This window comes from Equus quagga, chromosome 5 (assembly GCF_021613505.1).
Source record: "Equus quagga isolate Etosha38 chromosome 5, UCLA_HA_Equagga_1.0, whole genome shotgun sequence".
NCBI classification, from domain to species: Eukaryota; Metazoa; Chordata; class Mammalia; order Perissodactyla; family Equidae; genus Equus; species Equus quagga.
Window position 1 is genome coordinate 13,669,344 of NC_060271.1, and position 23,121 is coordinate 13,692,464.

The 23,121-nt window shown below is 50.5% G+C and overlaps 2 protein-coding genes and 4 non-coding genes across 6 annotated transcripts; 1 reads left to right on the forward strand and 5 right to left on the reverse strand.

The window, feature by feature from the left end:
* The first annotated feature begins 427 nt into the window (after nucleotides 1-427).
* BEST4 (bestrophin 4) lies at nucleotides 428-6,564 on the forward strand. The gene is made up of 9 exons (XM_046660175.1): nucleotides 428-2,518; nucleotides 2,611-2,705; nucleotides 3,283-3,516; nucleotides 3,723-3,877; nucleotides 4,357-4,434; nucleotides 4,731-4,928; nucleotides 5,054-5,134; nucleotides 5,239-5,393; nucleotides 5,570-6,564. Exons 1-9 carry the CDS (start codon nucleotides 2,367-2,369, stop codon nucleotides 5,844-5,846), a joined length of 1,425 nt encoding a protein of 474 aa, XP_046516131.1. The 5' UTR covers nucleotides 428-2,366; the 3' UTR covers nucleotides 5,847-6,564.
* A 3,061-nt stretch (nucleotides 6,565-9,625) lies between these two features.
* On the reverse strand, nucleotides 9,626-12,717 carry RPS8 (ribosomal protein S8). The gene is made up of 6 exons (XM_046663513.1): nucleotides 12,648-12,717; nucleotides 12,143-12,249; nucleotides 11,594-11,693; nucleotides 11,016-11,191; nucleotides 10,637-10,766; nucleotides 9,626-10,171 (listed from the first exon to the last, which is right to left on the reverse strand). Exons 1-6 carry the CDS (start codon nucleotides 12,649-12,651, stop codon nucleotides 10,062-10,064), a joined length of 627 nt encoding a protein of 208 aa, XP_046519469.1. The 5' UTR covers nucleotides 12,652-12,717; the 3' UTR covers nucleotides 9,626-10,061.
* Nucleotides 10,275-10,343, reverse strand: LOC124240538 (small nucleolar RNA SNORD38). Its single transcript, XR_006888926.1, has one exon. It is a non-coding gene; the product is annotated as a small nucleolar RNA SNORD38 (small nucleolar RNA).
* Nucleotides 10,874-10,944, reverse strand: LOC124240539 (small nucleolar RNA SNORD38). The gene has a single exon (XR_006888927.1). It is a non-coding gene; the product is annotated as a small nucleolar RNA SNORD38 (small nucleolar RNA).
* LOC124240540 (small nucleolar RNA SNORD46) lies at nucleotides 11,773-11,876 on the reverse strand. Its single transcript, XR_006888928.1, has one exon. It is a non-coding gene; the product is annotated as a small nucleolar RNA SNORD46 (small nucleolar RNA).
* Nucleotides 12,337-12,416, reverse strand: LOC124240531 (small nucleolar RNA SNORD55/SNORD39). The gene has a single exon (XR_006888920.1). It is a non-coding gene; the product is annotated as a small nucleolar RNA SNORD55/SNORD39 (small nucleolar RNA).
* Nucleotides 12,718-23,121: the final 10,404 nt, after the last annotated feature.

Here is a 23,121-nt window from a genome sequence, read left to right on the forward strand (position 1 = left end):
GAACCCAGCTTAAAAGCCAGGACCGGGCACTGTTTGGCTTGGGGACAGGCTGGCAGGGCATCGGGAAAGGTCTCTGCCTTGTTTTTTGTTTTTTGAGGAAGATTAGCCCTGAGCTAACTACTGCCAATCCTCCTCTTTTTGCTGAGGAAGACTGGCCATGAGCTAACATCCGTGCCCATCTTCCCCTACTTTATATGTGGGACACCTGCCACAGCATGGCCTGGCAAGTGGTATGTAGGCCTGCGCCCGGCATATGAACCAGCAAAACCTGGGCCACCGGGCGGAACGTGAGAACTTAACTGCTGTGCTACCAGGCTGGCCCCATCTGCCTCTTTTTTTAGCTGAGGAGGATTCACCCTGAGCTAACATCCATGCCAATCTTCCTCTATTTTTTAGTATGTGGGTTGCCAGCGCAGCGTGGTGACTAACAGAGTGGTGTAGGTCCATGGCCAGGAACTGAACCCAGTCGCCAAAGCAGAGTGTGCTGAACTTAACCACTAGGTTACCATGGCTGGCCAGGGTCTCTGCCTCTCAATCTCAGGAGGATTGCCTGGTCGTGGACGCAACAGTAGACCAGTAGGTGGAAACCAAAGGGAACAGATTCGGCTTTTCATGGTAATAGCAGTGCTCCAGGCTCCGGGCATTGTTTCTTTGAATCCCCCTGATTGTCCTGGGAGGAAGGTGTTATTGATCCTGTTTTGTAGAGGAGGAAACTGAGGTTCAGAGAGATGAGGTACCGTGTACAAGGTTACAGAGAGCTAGAACTCAAACCCAGGTTTGTCGGACTCCCAAGCTTGTGCTCCTAGCCACCTCTCCACGCTTCCTCTCTTTAGGAAACCCTTGCACCTGAAAATCAGCTCACAGTGTGGGGGAAGGAGCTTCCTAAGACAGGTCAGAAGTGGGACCCCCACTCCTAGGTTTTTGCAGAGCAAGACCCCCAGGGATAGTGGTGGGTCTGAGCTAGTGTTCGATTTCCTGACCCCAACAATTCAGCACTGGGCGGGGGGTTGGGGGGGCGCTAATTGAGCCGGTGCCTCAGGTAGTATTTCCTCTGTTTGACAGATGAAGAAATTGAGACCCACAGGCCCACAGGTGGAAAGGGCCACTCAAGATCCTGGACACCGCTAGCAGTCAGGATGCAAGACACAGGGCTGAGAAGGGTCTGCATCCCAAGGCCTGAGACCCAGATCTGTGGCCTCATCAGCCCTGTGGAATGGGGATGGGGAAGGGCCAGGCCAGGCCAGGCCTCCCAGAGCCTGGGCTGAAAGCCTGCCAGTGTGGCCAGTGCATAGGACCCTGGTCCCAGGGCTCAAGCCCTTGTTTAGGTCCAGTTAGGCCACCTCTAGCCTTTCAAGTCCATCAGCTTGGGTTTTGAATCCTGCCTCCAACATGTCCTAGCTGGACGACCGTGGGCAAGTCATTCACCTCTTGGAGCATCAGCTGTGAAATGGGGATGATTCCCACCTCATGGGGCTGTGACAAGGATTCCACGAGAGGGTGATGAGGTGGTGCCTGTGGCACAGTGCATGTCACTTAGTCAGTGCTCTGGGATCTGCAGCTGTTAGATTATAACAATTTATCATGCATGTTCTCACCTGGAGCGTGGGACAGTAATCCTTGTCATCCTGGCTTCAAGGCCATGGTGTCACCTGTGTGAGCTATGGGGTCAGTGCAGATGGCAATTCTGTCGCTCAAAGCCCAGCCCAGCCCTGCAGGGGGAGGGAGACCATCCAGTTCCCAGGACCAGGGGAAGCTGGGTGACAGCCTCAATCCATCAATGATAACCTCAGTCCAGTGAAACTTTATGGGCCCACGAGGTACTTAAGTGTGTGTGGGGTGAAGGTGAGCCCAGTTCTGCTTCCTCCACGCAGGCTGCTGCCCAGAGCAGGTAGGCAGGTGTGGGGTGGGGGTGAGAGCACCCCGGGCCTTGGGAGACCAGCCATCAGCTTTGAGAGCAAGGCCCCAAGGGACAGTGGTGGGTCTGGGCCAGAGCTGGATCCCCTGTTCCCACCAGCTCAGGATCTGGCTAGTCCGCAACCTACAAGTGGAAGAGGAGCTTGGGGAAGGCTCACGCTCCTGAGGGTGTAGATCTCAGCTCCCCCCTCCCATGCCGGCTGAGCTCTGGAGGGGTGGGGGTATGCTTTGTCTGCTCTGCAGCTTCCTCCCCCTGGTCTACCGACACAGGGTGAAGGCTGGGGGTGGGGGGTGGGGGTGGGGTGTGCGTGTGCACGCGATCAGAGTTGAAGGGAGGTTGCCTGGGGAACTAAGCTTGGCGATGAGAAGGCGAGCTAAGGAGAAGCCTTGCTGGGGGGAGGGACAGCTCTGGGGGCAGCTCTTGTGACCTCCTGCCCCAGGCCCCCAGCACCATGACGGTTTCATACACCCTCAAAGTGGCGGAGGCCCGCTTCGGAGCCTTCTCTGGCCTGCTCCTCCGCTGGCGGGGAAGCATCTACAAGCTCCTCTACAAGGAGTTCCTCGTCTTCGTCGCCCTGTATGCCCTGCTCAGCATCACCTACCGGTGCGAGGGTGCGGGCGGGGCTCAGGGCTAGCCTGTAGGGGACCAGGCTGCCCACCTCCCTCTAACCCAGGCCTACACCTGACCTTCCCCAGGCTGCTGCTGACTCAGGAGCAGAAGCACGTGTATGCTCAGGTGGCCCGATACTGCAACCGCTCTGCGGACCTCATCCCCTTGTCCTTTGTCCTGGGTAAGCCTCCCTCCAGTTCTCCCTGGTATCCCTCTTACATCTTCCCTGACCTTTGCTGTCGGGTTGATAGCTCTGAGGGTCAGAATTACGCCACGAGGTCAACAAGAGTAGGCTCCGCAGGCATGGGAACTGGTGCTGGTCCAGGATTTCCAGAGGGCTAGGCCCTCCCTGTCACCTACTGGACCCTCACTCCGAACAAGGCACAAGACACCTGCTGGCCTCACAACTCTGCTCTGGGTACTGGAGGGGAGCTGGAGAGAGATGACACCCCCTCCTCGCCCTCCCCGGAACAAGGGCTCAGAGTGAAACATCACCTGCCCTTGAACCACCACGCTTCCTCTGCCGGAGGAGGTTTGCACTGCCCCTTCCTCCCGGTCTGGTCTAGCACATCAGGGCGGGACCAGACGAAGAGGCTGTCCTCCTGACAGCCAGGCCAGGCTCTGGAGCCCAATGTGTCCTTCCCTCTGTCTGGGTTCAACCTGGCCTGGACCAGGAGCTCTGGCTGGGGGGCAGGACAGACCGACTCCCAGACCCTCCATCTTCCCTTCCCGTCCCCCCTACCCATGGCGGCAACTAGGTTTCTACGTGACCCTGGTGGTGAACCGCTGGTGGGCCCAGTACACAAGCATCCCACTGCCGGACCAGCTGATGTGCGTCATCTCGGCCAGCGTGCACGGCGTGGACCAGCGCGGCCGCCTGCTGCGCCGCACCCTCATCCGCTACGCCAACCTGTCGTCGGTGCTGGTGCTGCGCTCGGTCAGCACCCGCGTGCTGAAGCGCTTCCCCACCATGGAGCACGTGGTGGACGCAGGTGCGCGATGGGGTGGCCCTGGGGCCCGGCCCACGGCCCAAGGCAGGGGCGGCGCTGGAGGAGCCCTGGGCGGGCCGAGGCCAAGATCTGCCCCGCAGGCTTCCTGGTAGGGCAGGTCTGACTCCCCAAGGGGCGCTCAGGGCCCCAGGGAGGCGGGTCCTGGGGGCAGAGGATAAGTCTGCGCCCCACCCACTTTATCCCCACAGGTTTCATGTCCCAGGAAGAGAGGAAAAAGTTCGAGAGCCTGAAATCCGACTTCAACAAGTACTGGGTCCCCTGCGTCTGGTTCACCAACCTGGCGGCTCAGGCGCGGAGGGATGGGCGAATCCGTGATGACATTGCTCTCTGCCTGCTCCTGGAAGTGAGTCTGCCCAGGCCCAGGCCCAGGCCCATCTGCTCCCCTAGCCCTGGCTTTGCAAACTGGAATAATAATTTTCATACCCAACACTTATATGGTGCCAACCATGTACCACACACTGTTGGAAGCACTGTACTTACATTAACTCACTGAACCCTCAGAAAAACCCTTGAGATAGGCACTATTATCACCCCTCTCTCACAGATGAGGAAACTGCCGCACAGAGTGGAAAAGAAACTTGCCCAAGTCACACAGCTAGTTAGTGGAGCTGGGATTAACACAAACATTCCGGCTCCAGGGTCTGTGCTTGCAATTACTTTGCTAAACTGCTTCCCATCACAGGCCCCCAGCCTGCTGTCACCACCGAGAGCAGACTGAGCCTCCAGACCTGGCCCAGGCCGCGTTTGTGCTGGGCTCGCCTGTTCTTTTCCTGTTCTTCCTTTCTCACCTCCACTGACTTCCTCCTCCTGCTGTTCCACCAGGAGCTGAACAAGTACCGGGCCAAGTGCAGCATGCTTTTTCACTATGACTGGATCAGCATCCCCCTCGTCTACACCCAAGTAACTGCCTCTCACCTCCCCAGTCCCAGTGCCTACTGTATGTTCCGTGCTGTGTGTGACACTGAGACGAACTAGAGATGGTACCTGCCTTGGGGCCGTTCAGTTCAGTGAGACACTGAACAGCCTAGGGCTCGTCCTCAAAGCCCCGCTGGACTCCCACTGAGATGCCCCCATCCCCGCTGGTGCTGCCACACCTCGCTGCGTGTTTTCATTACTTGTCAGACTTCCCCACCGGCCCTCAGGGGCAGGGACGGCATTTCTCGCTGTCCCACTCAGCCCGGCTTCCCCTTCTCCAGGTGGTGACCATAGCAGTATACTCGTTCTTTGCCCTCTCCCTGGTTGGCCGCCAGTTTGTGGAGACAGAGGCAGGCGCTGCCAAGCCTCGGGAGCCTCTGGAGCCAGGCGGGAAGCCAGGGCCAGCGCTGGGGGACCTGGACATGTATGTGCCTCTCACCACTCTGCTGCAGTTCTTCTTCTATGCTGGCTGGCTCAAGGTGGGCACTTCAGGTGGTCATGCCAGCCTGCTCTTTATACAGAGACGTGGGCCCAGGGCTCATCCCAACTCTGGGGACAGAGCATGGGGCTCTGAACCCCGAAAACACTGTCTTACAACCTGCAGGTGGCTGAACAGATCATCAACCCCTTTGGTGAGGATGATGATGATTTTGAAACCAACCAGCTCATAGACCGCAACTTGCAGGTGAGCAGGGGACTGGGGGCAGCTCGTTGGCCTCTCCCTCCCTGCCAGCTCAGCCCGGGTAAGGAGAGAATGGGAGGATCCTTGTGACCTGCTGCCCGCCCCAGGTGTCCCTGCTCTCCGTGGACGACATGTACCAGAACCTGCCTCCGGCCGAGAAGGACCCCTACTGGGACGAAGACCTGGCGCTGCCGCCCTACACTGTGGCCACGGTGGCCGAATCGCTGCGGCCTTCCTTCCTGGGCTCCACCTTCAACCTGCGGTGAGTGGCTCGCGCTGTCGGAGGCAGGACTCGACCTGGCACGCGTGCCCCAGGTTCCCCCCGCACCTCTGGGCGCCAATGATTCGGCCCCCCAAACCCTCCCGCCCCCCGTCCCCTGCCGGAGAGCCACTCAGCCGGCGCGCCGAGGCTCGCTCATCCCGCCCTCCCGCCCGCAGCATGAGCGACGACCCGGAGCAGAGCGTGCAGGTGGAGGCGTCCCCCGCCTTGGCCCGGCCGGTGGCCCCCGCGCAGACCCCGCTGCTGGGCCGCTTCCTGGGAGTAGGAGCGCCCTCTCCCGCCATCAGCCTCCGGAACTTCGGCCGCGCACGGGGAGCCCCCCGCACTCCTCACCTGCTGCGCTTCCGGGCTGAGGAGGGCGGCGACCCCGAGGCCGCCGACCGCATCGAGGAGGAGGAGGCTGCGGAGTCAGGGGACGAGGCCGGGCAGCCCTGAGCAGAGGCGGAAGGGCCATCCCGCCGGCTTCCCCCAGGCCCGCCCCCGCCCCCGCCCCTCCCTCCAACGCCCACTTGGCGGGCCGCGCCGGGTCCTGCCCTCCGACTCTGCTAGAGCAGCACTTCCCGGGTGCCCTGAGCCGGAGCATTTAGGGACGGACCTTGAAAGAGGAAGATGGCGGGAAGGGCCTGAGCCAGGGCTGGGAATGTGCCCACCTTGGAGGGAGAAGGTAGGATGGATTGCTGGGCGGAGGTGAAGCTAAAAGGATACATGGGGCGAGGCATAAAGGACGAGAGCCCAGGAGCGCTCATTTCCTCGGCATTGGGGGCCAGGGTGGGGGGTCCGTTCTCAAACTGGAGGGGGAATCAGCATCACTGTTTGTTAAACAATTCTGAGTACCACTGCCAGCGTTTGATTCATTCCATCTGAGATGGAGCGCAAGAATTTGCGTTTCTACTAAGTTCCCAGGTGATGCTGCTGCTGCTGCTGCTGTCTAGGGATCACAATTGGAGCCATACATAAAAAGATGTGTAGAAGGGTCTATCTTATCCTGATAGCCTTACTTTGAAGAGGGGTCAAAGTGTGTATGCTGGGGGACTTTTGATTTATCTGTAATGTTCAGTTTTTCGTTCACAATGAGAATGTATTCATTTATTACTTGTGCAATTACACTCGTTTAAAATTGAACTGGCATGCTAGTGCTAGGATAAAGGTATGGGAATCTGCCCTAGAGGCTGATGAAACTCAGATGTGAAGGCAGCCACACACCGCTCAGCCTCGACTTTCAACCTGTGGGTGGAGTGCCCATCTCTTCTCTGCTCCCACCAAACGGGGAGAAGGGCAGTTTAAGGGATGCGAGCTGCGGTCCATATCCATGGTGGGCCTGCGGTGCTGGGAGCATGCAATGGATGGTAAGAGGGCGTGTGAACAGCCCTCCTGGGGAGCACTGGATTGGAGTTGTTGCTAAATTTACCTCCTCGAAGATTCCTGCCCTCTAAGCTCAGCCTCCACTGAAGAAATTGGTAAATGCCAAAACTGAATGTTACGGCCAAAGGATGACCAATGCCAGAATTCAGAGAGGAGGCAGGAGAGTGTAGCCTCTGGCATTGTCGACTGACTGGATTATAACACTGGCTTTGCTACTTTCCTGCTGTGTGACCAAGGGATACTGAACATTTCTAAGCCTCAGTCGCCAAATCTATAATGTGGAGACAATAGCACGCAATGATCGCCATTCCCTCAGAAGGTATTTGAGGGGTTTCACTGGGTTTACAGGGTTAGGTAGCCTTGCTTCAGGGCAAGAATGGTCATCTGTGAAGGCAGTGGAGAGGGACAGTGAATGGATTCAAGACTTTAGAGAAGGAACTCACTGGTCCTATTGATAGAGGTGGAAGTGAAGGCGGGGGAGGAAAGATCAATGTCTTGTAAAGCTCAAATTAGAAAATAAGGGCAGGGGGCCAGCCCGGTGGTGCAGCGGTTAAGTGCGCACATTCCACATCGGTGGTCCACGGTCCACTGGTTTGGATCCTGGGTGTGGACATGACACCGTTCATCAAGCCATGCTGTGGCAGGCATCCCACATATAAAGTAGAGGAAGATGGGCACCGATAAACTAACTCAGGGCCAGTCTTCCTCAGCAAAAGAGGATTGGTGGCAGATGTTACCTCTGGGCTACTCTTCCTCAAAAAAAAGAAAATAAGGGCAAAGTGCTGTGTGTTGCTTTGCTATGCCTGACACTACAGCTCTCAGTAAACAGCAGCTAATATGAAGGCAGTGCATGTAGAGCACCACTGGGTGGGAAGGCGTGGCCATCTCCCCAGAGCCAATGGTTAAGGCTAAAGCCTCTAAACAGGGTTGGGGTTGATGGATTTTTGTCCTTAAGGAGTTTTCCTGTGAGGAAGATTGTCCCCCAACTAACATCTGTGCCAATCTTCCTCTATTTTCTATGTGGGACACAGCCTCAGCATTGCTTGGTAAGTGGCGTGTAGCTCTGCACCCAGGATCTGAACCTGGAAACCCCAGGCCACAGAAGCAGTGGGCACAAACTTAACCACTACGCCATCAGGCTGGCCTTCTCAAGTTTGTGTACTCAACAAGCACACACACAAAAAGTGGGGTTCATTTGTATTTACAAAAGTCTGCAGTTTAGTCAAGTTGATGAATCAGTTGTATTTCACACTTATTTGGCTCTTAAGATATGTCCTTGTACTTTCCATCAACTTTAAATTGGATTAAAATCTTAAGACTTTTTTTTGGTGAGGAAGATTGGCCCTAACATCCATGCCAATCTTCCAATTTGTATGTGGGGCACTGCCACAGCATGGGTTAATAAGCCATGTGTGGGTCTGCACCTGAGATCCAAATCTGTGAACCCTGGGCCGCCAAAGTGGGCTGCACAAATTTAACGACTACACCACCAGGCCAGCCCAAGACTTTCTCTTTTGAACCCATTTAGCACATATTTGAGCGTCTGGTGTATTGCCATGCATTTTTCCAGGTACTAGAGACACAGCAGGAAACAAATATTGCCGTTCTCCTGGAGTAATGTTCTCATTGAGGACAAGATAGACAACAATCAAATAAAATGAGCTAAATTTATAGGGCAGGGGGGAAGTGGTTAAATTCATGTGCTCTGCTTCAGTGGCCCAGGGTTCATGGGTATGGACCACACACTGCTCAGCAAGCCAAGCTGTGGCAGCATCCCACATAACAAAACAGAGAAAGATTACTACAGGTGTCAGCTCAGGGATAATCTTCCCCACCAAAAAGAAAAAAGGTTTATGTCAGATTGAGGGATAAAGAGAAAAAAAAAAAACGGGTAAAGGATAGAGCCTGGAAGGAACTGCAATTTAAAATTCTGTGATCAGGAAAGAACTCACTAGGGTGACACAGCAACAAAAACTTGGAGGGAGTAAGCCATGTGGATATTTGAAGGAAAGTGTTCCCAAAGAAGAGAACAGCAGCAGAGTGATTAAGTTCACACACTCTGCTGCGGTGGCCCAGGGTTTGGATCCTGGGTGCGGACATGGCACTGCTCGTCAGGCGAGGTTGAGGCGGCGTCCCATATCCCACAACTAGAATGGACCTGCAACTAAGATATACAACTGTGTACTGGGGGGTTGGGAAATAAAGCAGGGGGGAAAAAAAAAGAAGAGAACAGCAAGTGAGCCTGTGTTCATTAAGGCCAAGGTGATCACTATGGAAAAAGTTTGCTAAGGATTTTGGGGTGGGAAGCTCTCATGTCAAAAATCTGATCTTTTAAAATGACCGCTAATTGCTGGGATTGCATTGGGGGCAACAGAAGCAGCCTTGAGAGCAACTAGGATGCAAAAAAGTGACCAGAATGGGAGAGGTGGTGTTAAACGTTGGGGGAAAAAAAAGGGGGGGTTGAATCAACAAGATCTTGGTGCCATTAGATATGGGAGTAGAAGAATAAAGCTGAGAAAGACCCAAGAGTTTGATTTCAGCACAGTTGCAAGAAGACTATTGGCTGTCATCGAATCGATGAGAAAGTGTTTGAAAAGGGAAAGAAGAAGAATGTGATCAGTTTTGAACATGCTGAGCTTTCAGATATCCAAGTGCAGGTGTCAAGGAGGTCTAGGCTAACATTAGAAAGATGGAGCATAAACCACATTCACATGCCGAAAGACAACAATGTAGCTTAGTTGAAGATACCTGACCCTTGGAGATGTAGCAATATCACTGGTAATCTTAATTGTTTATGAGTGATTGGGGGGGAAGGAGTAGGGTTCAAGAAAAAACCAAAAGCTGACACGACATGGCTATGTAAACATGTATTTAACTTGCTCTCAACAATGCAGGAACCCAATTCCAACGTTTGCAGACCATCCACGAACCCAGGCTAAAAACTGAACCAAACCCTTAGAACCAAGGTCTGCATAAGGGTACAGGATCTCTAAAAGAGCCACCTTCACAGAGGCAGTGTGGCTTCAGGTTCCAATCATGGTCCAGCCAACAGCCCAGTGTTGCTGGGGGCCCCACTTCTGGGATACCTCCTTCATGCAGTCTCTGCTCGGCCTGAAAACCAGCTCTTAGGGTGAGAAATGTTCCCCCTGCTACAGAAACACACTACAGGCCTGGCCTTCAGGGAGAGGGAGTTGGGGACTCCAGTGTGCCGAGCGAACGTTCAGACGACATTAACACAGGACAGAGAACAACAAACCCCTTTATTACGTGAGCTAGGACCAGAGGGACTTATTTGCCTTTCCGGGCCTTGATTTTCCTCAGATAGAACTCCAGCTCCTTGCCCTCTAGCACATAGCCGTCTGCTCGGCCACACTGGCCTGGTCTGGAAGCGATACATGCTGCAAGAGAGTAAAATGACAATGTGGCCCTCCCCAGACCTATGGATCCCCTTAGAAGTCCACATTGCTTCAGGTATCCTGGGGACAGGCACGAAGCCCACTGTCTTCTCAGATAGACTTTATCATCACTTCAAGTCAGCAGCAGAACTGGACAAAGTTTTCATCACTGAGACAGGCCCCTCAGCCCGGGCAGAGGCTTCTCAAAATACTCTTGAAACTCAGAGGCACAGGCCAAGCTCAGGCCTATGGACTCCTGCCCACCATTTCCCATTTCAGTTTAACACTGATGGGGTGACCAAACGTTCTGATTTGTGCTGGTATGCTATTATCATTAAACCCTCCTGGCGAACCCTCTAGACCACATGGCTGGCAGTCAAAAGAACTGAGGCAAAGGTTAAAAAAAAAAGGCAGAGGGCACAGCTCATCTTGGGATCCCCTCTCCCCGCAATGCAACAGCCATCTCACCGAGAAGTTTGCCCTGCTGGAACTGTTCCTCCAGAAGACTGCTGATTTTAGCATTCTTTTTCCTTTCATCGTATTTCTTCTGAATTTTCTTTGAGCGTTTTTTATTTAAAATTTCTTCCTCCTCAGGAGTCTGAACAAAGCAGATACAAGGGGGTTAGCTAGGGCTCCCCAAGCCCCAGGTCAGGGACGGGAACGTCATCGCAGCCTGGAACCCCATGCACCCCAACCCTTGGCTGCCTTCCTCAGCACTAAAGGCTTTCATCTCTCCCCCTTCAGTAGCAGAACTGGACAGAGTTTTCATCACAAGGCAGCTGGAATCAGGCTGGCACCCACACCCACAACCCCACCCCTACAGGAAGCTGGCCCCCCAAGCACGCACCAGCTTGGCCCCCTTCTTGCGGCCCAGGGGCAGTGCGTAGTGGGACTCGTACCACTGTCGGTACGGTGTGCTGTCAACGAGCACGATGCAGTTCTTCACCAGGGTCTTGGTGCGGACCAATTCATTGTTGGATGCATTGTAGACAACATCAATAATCCTTGTTTTGCGTGTACAACCTGTTCACAGGAGAAATTCAGAAGTCAAGTCAGATAAGCCAGAGGCCAAAAGGCCTTGCTCCCCCTCCCCTGTCCTGGTAGGGCCTAAAGGACACAGAACTCTTAAGCCTTTACCCAGCCAAGAGGCATCAGCTCATCTTCCACAAACCCATCTTTCCAGAGGTGGCTGGCGACCACACAAACATAGTCTCTACATTCAACCCCAATCCCTGAGGCAGTAGGAGTTCAGAGACAGGACAGGATGGAGAGAACTCTCCAGCGACCACAACCTCAAGGTCTTTCAACAAGGAGACACTTCAATATCTTGCTGGAGGACCATGGACTTCCTGCTGAAAGCACTCACTTAAGCTTAGAAAGGTTTAGGCGCTGAATTCCCACCCACTCCCGCAGGGCCTCACTCACACTCGGAGCCCCAGGAGAAGTTCCCCACGTCCAACCTCAAGGCCCGGTACTTCTTGTTGCCTCCCCGCACGCGGACTGTGTGTATGCGGCGGGGGCCAATCTGGAAAACACAAGGAGACAGGAGCTCGGTGACCGAGGAGAGCAGGACGAGAGGGAAAGGAACCTGGGCCGGCGGGAGGCGACAGTCAGTGTAACTATGACAAGTCCTAGCATTGGCAAGTGGCACAGAGGTGACCAAGACGGCCACAACCACACCTAAGGATACTTTTTCATCACTCTAGTCACCTCCGAGAGAGAAAAACCAGATTCCAGACACTGCGAATTAAGTCTCCATGCAAGAGGCTTCTGACTCTCATGTGAGCAGCCGCGGCCTGCAGGCGCCCTTCGGGTCCTCGGACACAGCACGTCTCCGTGCAGTCTCTTTAGGAGAACCCCAAAAAGTCCAAGTGAGGAGGCCACCCAGTCCCCATAACAAGTCACAGAGCCGACAAAGACGCAGAGGCCACACGTAGAGCAGGGGTCGCCCCCGGGCAGAGGCCCCGCACGCACCTTCGTGTTGGCCGCGGGCCGGCCCAGCTCATACTTCCGCTTCTTGTGGTAGGGCTTTCTCTTGCCCCCGGTCTTGCGGCGCTTGTGCCAGTTGTCCCGAGAGATGCCTGTATGTGGGAGCGGGGGCGGACGTTTGAGCCACCAGGACCCGGGGCGGTCGCCTGGCCAGTCCCCGACCCCCGCGCCGGGCAGGCCGCACGCTCAGCTCTCCAAGGTTGGCGTCCCCACTGCGCACTCGGCAGTCCACAGCATCACCAAGGTGTCATCATCCACGTGCGGCCCGGCCCGGACCCTTTCCCGCGGCAGCCATGTTGGGGCCGCGGGTCGCCGCAGCCCCGGCACCCTCCGGAGCAGGCCTCGGCGGCCAAAACCCGAGCCCCGCCCGCCTCGGGGCTGCAGGCAGCCGGGGCTCGGGGCGCCCGCACTCCTAGCTTGGCCGCGAGGCCGGATGGCCGCGGATGGAGCTCGCCTCGCTCCCCCGCGCCCCGCGCAGAGCGCCACTCACCCATCGCTCGGCGCCGGCTGGAAAGAGAAAACGCAGCGCGTCACGGCCGGGTTTGTAAACGGCCGTCCCGCCCCCTTGACGTATTTCCGGGCGCCTCACTTACGTTTCTGCGGTGGCGCTCGGGGCCCGCGGGGCTGGGGCGTCCTCTGAGCGCCGGAGCCCTGGGGAGGCCCTGGGAGGGCGAGTCCCGCGGGGTCGGCGGGTGTCGGCTGAGCTGTACAGCCGTAGGATGCAGCCGAGGGCGCAGCCTGGCCTTCTTTACGCTTTGAAAAGCCTTGTTTTAGAAGCTCTTGCTGTCGTCCAGGATGAGAGCTGCGGGCGCGCTGGAAAGGGTGGAAGGCAGCGGGGACGTAAACCAGTGCGGGACTTGGGTTTTGGTTTAAGGGTTCGGTGATGGTTTGGACGTGGGGGTTTAGGGAGAGGCAGGTGTGTCAAAGATTCCTAATTCCTCTCTTGATCAGTTGGATGAATATTGATGCCATTTACTGAGATGGGGTAGGCTAAGGTAGGAGCTGTTCTGAACATGTTCTTTTTGAGATTTGGTGACTCATGTAAGTGGGAATGGCCAGCAGCTGGACGTTCATGTCTGGTTATCCTTCTAGAAGAGATCTGGACAGAGAAGACGTTACTTTGGGAACCGTTGGTATACAAATGGTAATTAAAGTTACCAGAATGAAGGAACCTAGGGAGAGGGTATAAAGCAAACTTTTCTTGTAAAGGGTTAAGTAAATACTTTAGGCTTTGTGGGCTGTAGAGCCTGTGTCACAACTACTCCGCTTTGCTGTTGTGTGAAAGCAGCCATAGACAATAGTGAACGAATGGGTGTGGCTGTGTTCCAATAAAACTTTATGGATACTGGGATTCGCCTGTCGTGAAACATGCTTTTGTTTTTTTTCCGAACATTTGAAAACGTAAACTTTCTTAGCTCATGGGCCGGTCAGCGTACAGTAGTGTGCCAACCCCTGGCATAAAGAAATACAAGGAGATGCTCAATGTCCAAGAGTTGACGAATGTCAACATGTAAGGCCAGGTAAAGAAAAGCTGGCAAAGTTCACAGAAGGAGCAATTGGAGTGACACGAGAGCCAGCACAGGGTGGTATTATTGTCTAGTGCTACTATGAAGGCTGGTTAAAATGAGGGCTAAAAAGTGATTACTGAGGGGCTGGCCCCGTGGCCGAGTGGTTGGGTTCGCGCGCTCCGCTGCAGGCGGCCCAGTGTTTCGTTGGTTCGAATCCTGGGCGCGGACATGGCACCGCTCATCAAACCACGCTGAGGCGGCGTCCCACATGCCACAACTAGAAGGCCCCACAACGAAGAATATACAGCTATGTACTGGGGGGCTTTGGGGAGAAAAAGGAAAAATAAAATCTTTAAAAAAAAAAAAAAAGTGATTACTGAATTTAGTAACCAGAAAATCCTTGGTGACATTCGCAAGAGCAGTTTCTGTGCAGGGGAGTGGGTAAAAACTTGATTGGTTTTTTCAAAATCTTGAAACAGAATGGGAAGTTAAAAAAAAAAAAAAAACAGTGTATGCAGACAATTCCTTCCAGAAGTATGACTTTAAAAGGGAGGAGAGAATTAGGCTGGAGGCAAAGTGGAGCAGAAGGGCAGTTTTTAAAGGAGTAAACTGCCTAATGGACGAGCCCTTTTACACTGGGCTCCAGATTCTATCCTATCCCTCGGAGGAGATTCTTTCAACATTATCCCTTCTTTCTCCTGTATCTTCAACCTTCTACTGGCTTCCTAGCACATTCAGAATAAAACCTAAATTCCTTACCATGGCCTGGAAGACTCAGGAGTATCCGGCTTCTGCTTATCTCTCTAACAGCAATTTGACTGCTTCCCCCTCACTCAACCCCAGGCACTCTGACCTTGCTGTTCCTGCTCAGGCCTTCATGCTCTGACAGAAAATGCTCTTCTAGGTTTTAGCCTGCTTTCTAAAGTAGCAGTGCTCTTATCTTTGTCTACCCACTTAATACTAATGTTTTTTACATGCTTATTATGTTTTCCCCACTAAAATATAAGCATGAAAGTAGAAACTTTGTGTTGTTCACTTCTATATTTCCAACACCTAGAATAATGCCTGGCATTTAGTAAGCACTCAGTAAATATTTGAATGACACTTAAATATTTCAGCAAATTATTGTTCTGCTTACCGCATTGTATTCAGTGGGTTTTCCTGGTAGACTGTGAGGTCTTAGAGCACGGTGCAGGCTTCTCATTCATCTCTCCATCCCCAGTCTTTTGGCACAAGGAAAGGAAAAGGTAATTGGGCATAAAAAAGAGAAGATGGATTCAAGGGGCACTCGTTAGGTCATAGAATATTGTAATAGACTGGATTATGGGGATGAGAGAAGAGTGACATGAGATTTCTTTCCTGGGAAATCACATGAATGGTGGGGTGACACCAATAAATAGAGAACACAGGAGAGGCAGGTTTCTAGAAAGTTCAATCTTAGGATGAGCTTGAATTGCCTGTGGGACATATAGGTGGCTATTGTTTGTATTGCAAGTAGTTGGGAAGATGAGTCTGAAGCTTGGAAGAGAATGAGACTGCTATCTCCTTCCCCCACCCACCGTGGTCTCACTCCTTTATCCACCTAACCCAGTGGTCCACCTCGTCAGCCAGTCTGTATCACGTGAGCATCCTTTTTTTTTTTTTTTTTTTTAACGTGCTAGAGTGGTAGACGAATTATAAATGCATCTGAATCTCTTGGGGCACTATTCAAAAGGGACCCCTGGAACTGTTGAAAGCAGAGTAAGATAGTTCATGTCCCACACCATGCCCTCCAAGTCTCTACTCTTGCTTTAGCAGAAGCCAAATAGGGGCTCATAATTCCACGTTATCCTGGAGAGATCTCTCTCCTGCTCCCCCCCAGTGCCCTAGCCTGGCTACCACTCCGTTTGCTTTGAGGCTGTTAACATTAAGTGGATTATGCGTTTGTCCCTATTTTCATTAGTCACCTTAAAAAGTCATCTAAATTGTATCTATCACCCGCATTCTAATCCTGACATACGTTATTAGCTTTTTTTTAAACCAATTTACCACTATTCTCCATTTCCTAAAATCTTCTATGTCCTGTGTCATGCATCAGAAAAATGCTCTGTGTCTTCAACCTCTTCTCTCTGCCTTCTGAATGCTTCCTTTTCCTTTGCCTTCTGACAGAAATCTGGTTCTCTTAGAGGACTTTTCCTTGTCAACTCCTCAAGTGGAGGATGACTACACTCTTGCTGTGTTGATGGGAGACAGGTGTGCCCCATGGTATTCATTGCCCATTTTGGACCATTCTTACTCTATCATCCCTAAAAAGTGCAAACTTTGAATCTTGTGCGATAAGACGGTAACACTCACTACTCCTCTTTACTGCAGTTATCTATAAATTCTGAGTCTCACCAACTTGTGCCTAGGAGATTTTATATCCTGACTTACTATCCCTTTCTCTAATACTGCTCCTGTCCTGTTTGGGGTGCCTACCTATGAGAATCTTTACTTCCCTCAACCTTAACCTTTCACCACCTCCTCACCCTGTCAATCCTTAAACCTGGGGTTAATCCAACCTCTTGTGCCTGACACCTGGGTTACAAAATGCTGCTGGATAAAGGCATGTCGTTCTGCAGGCTAGAGCCGCTAGAAATCAAGGACAACAATTGGTATTTATTAGACCCTGGAGAATCTTTACAATGACAGACTTACTTGAAGCATAAGCTGTACTGGACAAGACAATTAGGTTGTAATGAACGCTGTGAAGGAAATAGTGTGCTGTCATAGGGCAGAGGGGCAAACTTGAGATGGGATGCTCTGAGATGGCTTCTCTGGGGTGACAGAGACCTGGGGTAAACTGAGACCTCAAAGGAAAAAAAAGAGCCTTTTGAAGAGTGGATGGTTCCAGGCAGAAGGAACAGCAAGAGTAAGCAGTTCTGGAATGGTGGAGTAAGGACTTTCGAAAAACCACTCCTCCATAAAAGCAACGAGAACACTGTCTAAAATTGTCGAAATCAACTTTTCCAGAACTCTGAAATTAACTGAAGTCTTGCAACAATTCAAGGCGCATTTGTTCACGAAAAACAGCTGGGAACAGTGATCTTCGTTGCTTTTTGATTTGCTCTAATTCCACCCCCTTCTCCCAGCTCCACAGTAGCTTTGAAAACCAATAGCCTTCCAACTATGGTAGCTGTGGAAAAGGACAGCCTCATAGCAGTTGGAGGTGGCAGAACGGCCTTGAGCTCCTCAAAAGCTCCATCTCCAAAGAGCTTTCACCATTGGACCTGTCTGGCAGCTCACTGCAGAGCTCCATTCTCAGGGCTTGCCTTTATTTGACCTTGCTCAGAGCTCACCCTGTGAACAATCCTATTCCTATGGTGTTTTAAAAAAGTCAGGAGTGGGGCTGGCCTGGTTGCATAGTGGTTAAGTTTGAGCACTTGCTTTCGGGCTAGGGTTCACGACCTGGATCCCAGGGTGCAGACCTACACACCACTCATCAGGCATTGCTGTGGTGGGGTCCTACATACAAAATAGAGGAAGGTTGGCACAATTGTTGATACCGACCCTGATAGTTTCCCTACATTAAGCCCAGCATATATGGGGTTAAAACCAAAACACTCATTCCCTGCTTACTCTCTGTCTTCCTGGCTCCAGAATCCACTATCCTCCATGGAGACAGACCCTGCCAAGGACAAGCACCTGGATTCACTATCTCCTCCCCACAAAGAGATACAGGCTGATGAGAAAGCTGCTGACCAGCAAGGTCACAGGCTTTCTCCTCTCTGCAAGTAGTCTCAAGGACAAAGACAGGCTGGTGGGAAAGCTCTGACCAGCAAGCCATATGCTCCCCTTCCCCTATCTAAAACCCCAAATAAAAACCCCTCCTTTTAGCTTTTCAGGGAATTTGGGATTTTATTTTTAGCTGCCCTCTCTTTTTGGTCAGCGCTGTGCAATAATAAAATTCCTACTTTCTTCCACTATCCTAGGTGTCAGAGATTGGCTTGCTGCGCAACAGGTGAGCGAACTCATTTCAGGTTCGGTATCAGTGTTAGCTCGGGGCTAATCTTCCTCACCACACACACACACACACACACACACAAAAAGAAAGGTCATCCTGATTGGAAAGGAAGAAGTCAAACTATCTCTATTCACAAATGATATGATCCTCTATATAGAAAATCTCAAAGAGACTAGGAAAAAAAAAACTATTGGAGGGCCAGCCCCAGTGGCCTAGTGTTTAAGTCTGGCACACTCTGCTTCTGTGGCATGGGTTCAGTTTCCAGGTGCAGACCTACACCACTCGTCTTGTCTGTCGGCGGCCATGCTGTGATGGCAGTTCACATACAAAATAGAGAAAGATTGGCAAAAGATCTTAGCTCAGGGCAAATCTGCCTCAACAAACCCCCCCCAAAACCAAAAAAAAACCCCACACAGAGTTAATAAACAAATTCAGCAAAGTTGCAAGGTACAAGATCAACACACAAAAATCAGTTGTGTTTCAGGGCCGGCCCAGTGGCGCAGCGGTTAAGTGCGCACGTTCTGCTTTGGTGGCCCCGGGGTTTGCCAGTTCGGATCCCAGGTGCACACATGGCACTGCTTGGCACGCCATGCTGTGGCAGGCGTCCCACGTATAAAGTAGAGGAGGATGGGCACAGATGTTGGCTCAGGGCCAGTCTTCCTCAGCAAAAAGAGGAGGATTGGCAGTAGTTAGCTCAGCGCTAATCTTCCTCAAAAAAAAAAAAAATCAATTGTGTTTCTAAGCACCAGCAATAAACAATCTGAAAAGGAAGGTAAGAAAAGTAATTCCTGGGGCTGGCTCCATGGCCCAGTGGTTAAGTTTCTGCCCTCCACTTTGGTGGCCCAGGGTTTTGCCGGTTCGAATCCTGGGCGTGGATATGGCACTGCTCATCAGGCCATGCTGAGGTAGTGTTCCACAAGTCACAGCTAGAAGGACCCACAACTAAAAAAAAAATACACAACTATGTACCGGGGGGCTTTGGGGAGAAAAAGGAAAAGTAAAATCTTAAAAAAGAAAAGAAAAGTAATTCCTTTTGCAGTAGCATCCAAAAGAATAAAATAAGGAAATAAATTTAACCAAGACGGGGAAAGGTTTGTACACTGAAAACTATAAAACATTGTTCAAAGAAATTAAAAGAAAAAAATTGAAAAAAAAGAAAAGCTATTAAAGACCTAAATAAATGGAAGGACATCTTGTGTTCATAGTTGGAAGACTTTATGTTGATGGCAGCACTGCCCAAAGCAATCTACAGATTCAGTGCAGTCCCAAGCAAAAGCCCGTCAGCCTGTTTGCAGACATGGAAAAGCTGATCCTCAAATTCATGTGGAACTGCAAGCGGCCCCGAATAGCCAAAACAATATTGAAAAAGAACAAAGTTGGAGGAGTCACATTTCCTCATTTCAAAACTTATTACAAACTACAGTAACCAAACAGTGCAGTATTGCCGTAAGGATAGACACGTAGACCAGTGGAATAGCATTTTTTAAAAAAATTTTTTTGAGGAAGATCAGCCCTGATCCAACATCTGCTGCCAATCCTCCTGTTTTTGCTGAGGAAGACTGGCCCTCAGCTAACATCCAAGCCCATCTTCCTCCACTTTATATGTGGGACTTATATGTGGCACACTTAACCGCTGTGCCACAGAGCTGGCCCCTGGAATAGCATTTAAAGTCCAGAAATTAGCCCATATATCTGCAGGCAACTGAGTTCAACAAGGTTGCCAATACAATTCAATGGGGAAAGAATAGTCTTTTCAATAAATGCTGCTGGAAAAACTGGATACTCACATGCAAAAGAATAAATTCTGCCTCACATCATCTACAAAAATTAAAATGGATCAATGACCTAAATATACAACCATAAAACTCTTAGAAGAAAACATAAATATTCACGGCCTTGGATTTGGCAATGGATTCTTAGATGACACCAAAAGCACAAGCAATGAAAGAAAAGAGATAAGTTGGACTTCATCAAAATTAAAAACTTTTGGAGCTGGCCAGGTGGCACAGTAGTTAAGTTTGCATGTTCTTCTTCGGCGGCCCAGGGTTCGCCAGTTCGGATCCCAGGTGCAGACATGGCACACCTTGGCAAGCCATGATGTGGCAGGCGTCCCACATATAAAGTAGAGGAAGATGGGCACAGATGTTAGCTCAGGGCCAGTCTTCCTCAGCAAAAAGAGGAGGATTGGCGGTGGTTAGCTCAGGGCTGATCTTCCTCAAAAAAAAAAGAAAAGAAAAGAAAAAAGGAAGATGGGCACAGATATTAGCTCAGGGCCAGTCTTCCTCAGCAAAGAGGAGGATTGGCAGTAGATGTTAGCTCAGAGCTAATCTTCCTCAAAAAAAATTTTTTTTAATTAAAAACTTTTGTATTTCAAAGGACACCATCAAAAAAGTGAAAAGACAACCCACAGAATGAGGGAAAATATTTGCACAACCTATATTTGATAAGGATCCAGTATCCAAAATATATAAAGAGCTCTTACAAGTCAACAATAAAGACAATCCAAATTAAAAATGGGCAAAGAACTTGCATATACCCAAGAGAATTGAAAACCTATGCTCAGACAAAAACTTGTACACGAATGTTCATAGCACGAATAGTTTATTCATAATGCCAAAAAGTGGAAACAACTCAAATGTTCATCAACTGATGGATAAACAAAAGGTGGTATAGCAGTCCCTCCTTCCTTATCCATGGTTCCACTTTCTGTGGTTTCAGTTACTCACGGTCAACCACAGTCCAAAAATATTCAATGGAAAATTCCAGAAATAAACAATTCATGTTTTAAATTGTATGCCATTCTGAGTAGCATAATGAAATCTCACACCATCCCGCTCGGGGTTGTGAATCATCCCTTTGTCCAGTGCATCCACGCTGTATACGCTATCCGCACGGTAGTCAGTAGCCGGCTAGGTTATCAGACCAACTGTCATGGTATCACAGTGGTTGTCTTCAAGTCACCCTCATTTTACTTAATAATGGCCCCAAAGTGCGAGAGCAGTGATGCTGGCAATTTGGATATGCCAGAGAAATTGTGCTTCTTCTTTTAAGTGAAAAGGTAAAAGTTCTTGACTTAGTAAGAAAAAAAATGTATGCTGAGGTTGCTAAGATCTACGCTTTTATTAGAGTATATTGTTATAATTATTCTATTATTAGTTGTTGTTAATCTCTTATGGTGTCTAATTTATAAATGAAACTTTATCATAGGTATGTATGTATAGGAAAAAACGTAGTATATATGGGGTTCAGTACTGTCCGTGGTTTCAGGCATTCATTGGGGTCTTGGGACATAATCCCCGTGGACGGGGGACTACTGTATAGCCCTACAAGGGGATGTTATTTGGCCATAAAAAGGAGTGAAATACTGATACAGGCTATAACATGATCCTTTAAAACATGCTAAGTGAAAGAAGCCAGACACGGAAGACCACATATTGTATGATTCCATTTATACTAAATAGACAGAATAGGCCAATCCATAAAGAAAAGTAGATTAGTGGCTGCCTACGGCTGGGGGAGAGAGGACTTGGCGAGGGTGGGGGGGTGACTGCTAACGGGTATGGGGTTTCTTTTTGGGTGATGAAAATGTTCGGAGAGTAGTAATGATGATTGCCCAATTCAATGAGTATACTAAGTCACTGAGTTGTACGCTTTAAAAGGGTGAATTTTGTAGTATGTGAATTATATCTCAATAAAGCTGTTATTTTAAAAAAGCCCTGGCATATAAACCAGTGCAGTTGGAGAACAGTGAGTGGTAGAATACATTTATTCATTCATTCAAAAATAGACATTGTGTGCTTACCATATGTTCTAGACATTGTGGATATGTGGCTACAGTATTAAATAAAACAAAAATATTTGTTGTTATGTGCTTAAATAGCTAGCACTTATATAGCACTTATTAAGTGTGAGACATTTTACTTACTGCTGTGTGTATAGTAACAATTTCCATAACAACTCTCTACCAGTATTATCCCCATTTCACAGATAGCACAAAGAGCTTAAACAACCCACTTGATGTTCTGCAGTCACAGAGCTAGGATCCCACCCTTCAGTGTGGCTTCAGAAGCTGGGCTGTTAGCCTCCAAACTGTTCTGCCCAAATTACATTCCAACTGAACCAAAAGCTGAGGAGCTGACTAGGCAGGGCCATAGGCCACAATAGGACATTCAGAATTTATCCCTGGGACCAGCCTGGTGGCATAGTGCTTAAGTTCAGCGCAGTCCACTTTGTCAGCCCGGGGTTTAGGTTCAGATCCTGGGCACGGACCTACACCACTCATCAAGCCATGGTGTGGCAGGTATCCCACAAACAAAGTAGAAGATGGGCACAAATGTTAGCTCAGGGCCAATCCTCCTCAAGCAAAAAAAAAACCCAGGATTGGCAACAGATGTTAGCTCAGGGCCAATCTTCCACACGGGGGGTCACGGTGGGGTGGGAAGAAAAAGAATTTATCCCTGTGCAAAAGGACATTATTAAAGAGTTCCAAGCTGGGGATAATTTATGAGGATTCCTCTGGCTGCTTGGGGAGAATGGATCACTGGCATCAAGGATTCAAGCAGGGGACCAGTTAGGGACTCATATGATATTCCAGGTGAGAAGGTAGTCTGGTCTAGTGGCATTCTTTCATTTAATCTTTCCAATTCTGTGAGATGAGTGAGTATTGGTGGCCTCATTTTACAGATGAGGGGAAAAGTTAGGTGTCTGGAAACTTTTAAGGCCTCAGAGCTAGTGTCATTTCTGTCGAACTTCTGACTTAGCCGAATTTCTGAATCCAAGTCCTGTATTTGGTTATTTAATGATGCCTCAAACACATAATTGTCTCACCCTGAGGTAGAGAATGCCCCCATTTTACCAATGAAGTAACCGAGGCTGAGGGGCCAGAACCTGGTCTGGAATCTGATTTGCCCGACCCCAAGCTTCTCTGGAGTTTCTGCAGTTGCCCACGTGCCCCATGCTGCCCACTCGCCTCCCTAACTGCGGCCTTTCTATCACACACACTTGACTGTGTGCCTCCTAGGCTAAAATCCTCTTAGTGGCACATTACCCTTCAGATAATTCATGCTCCACGACAAGGAATCTGGAATCCTCCAGTTCCCAAAGTGCCCAGGCTCTGTGCTTAGGTCCTCAGTCCACCTGGCAAACTGCTACTCATTTTTCAAGACCAAACTGGTGTTGCCCATCAGATCCTCCCCTGTCCAGCCAGCCGCGTGCTTTCTTTCCTGTCAGTGTTCCACGGAATCTTGTAACATGCCTTGAGCAGACTGTAATTGACAGGGCGCCATCTGTTTTCTGCTCATAGCCCCTGTCCGCAGGAGAGGGCCCGGGACCTAGTGAGCACTGAACAAGGCAGGGGTGGGAGCCCTCAGCATGGCACTGAAACTGCAGGCACGGATCTGGCCTCCTGGGCAGAGCAGTTAACACTACCCAGTAGTGGCCTTAGGCCAGAAGGCTCAGACGTGTCTCAGGCCCCT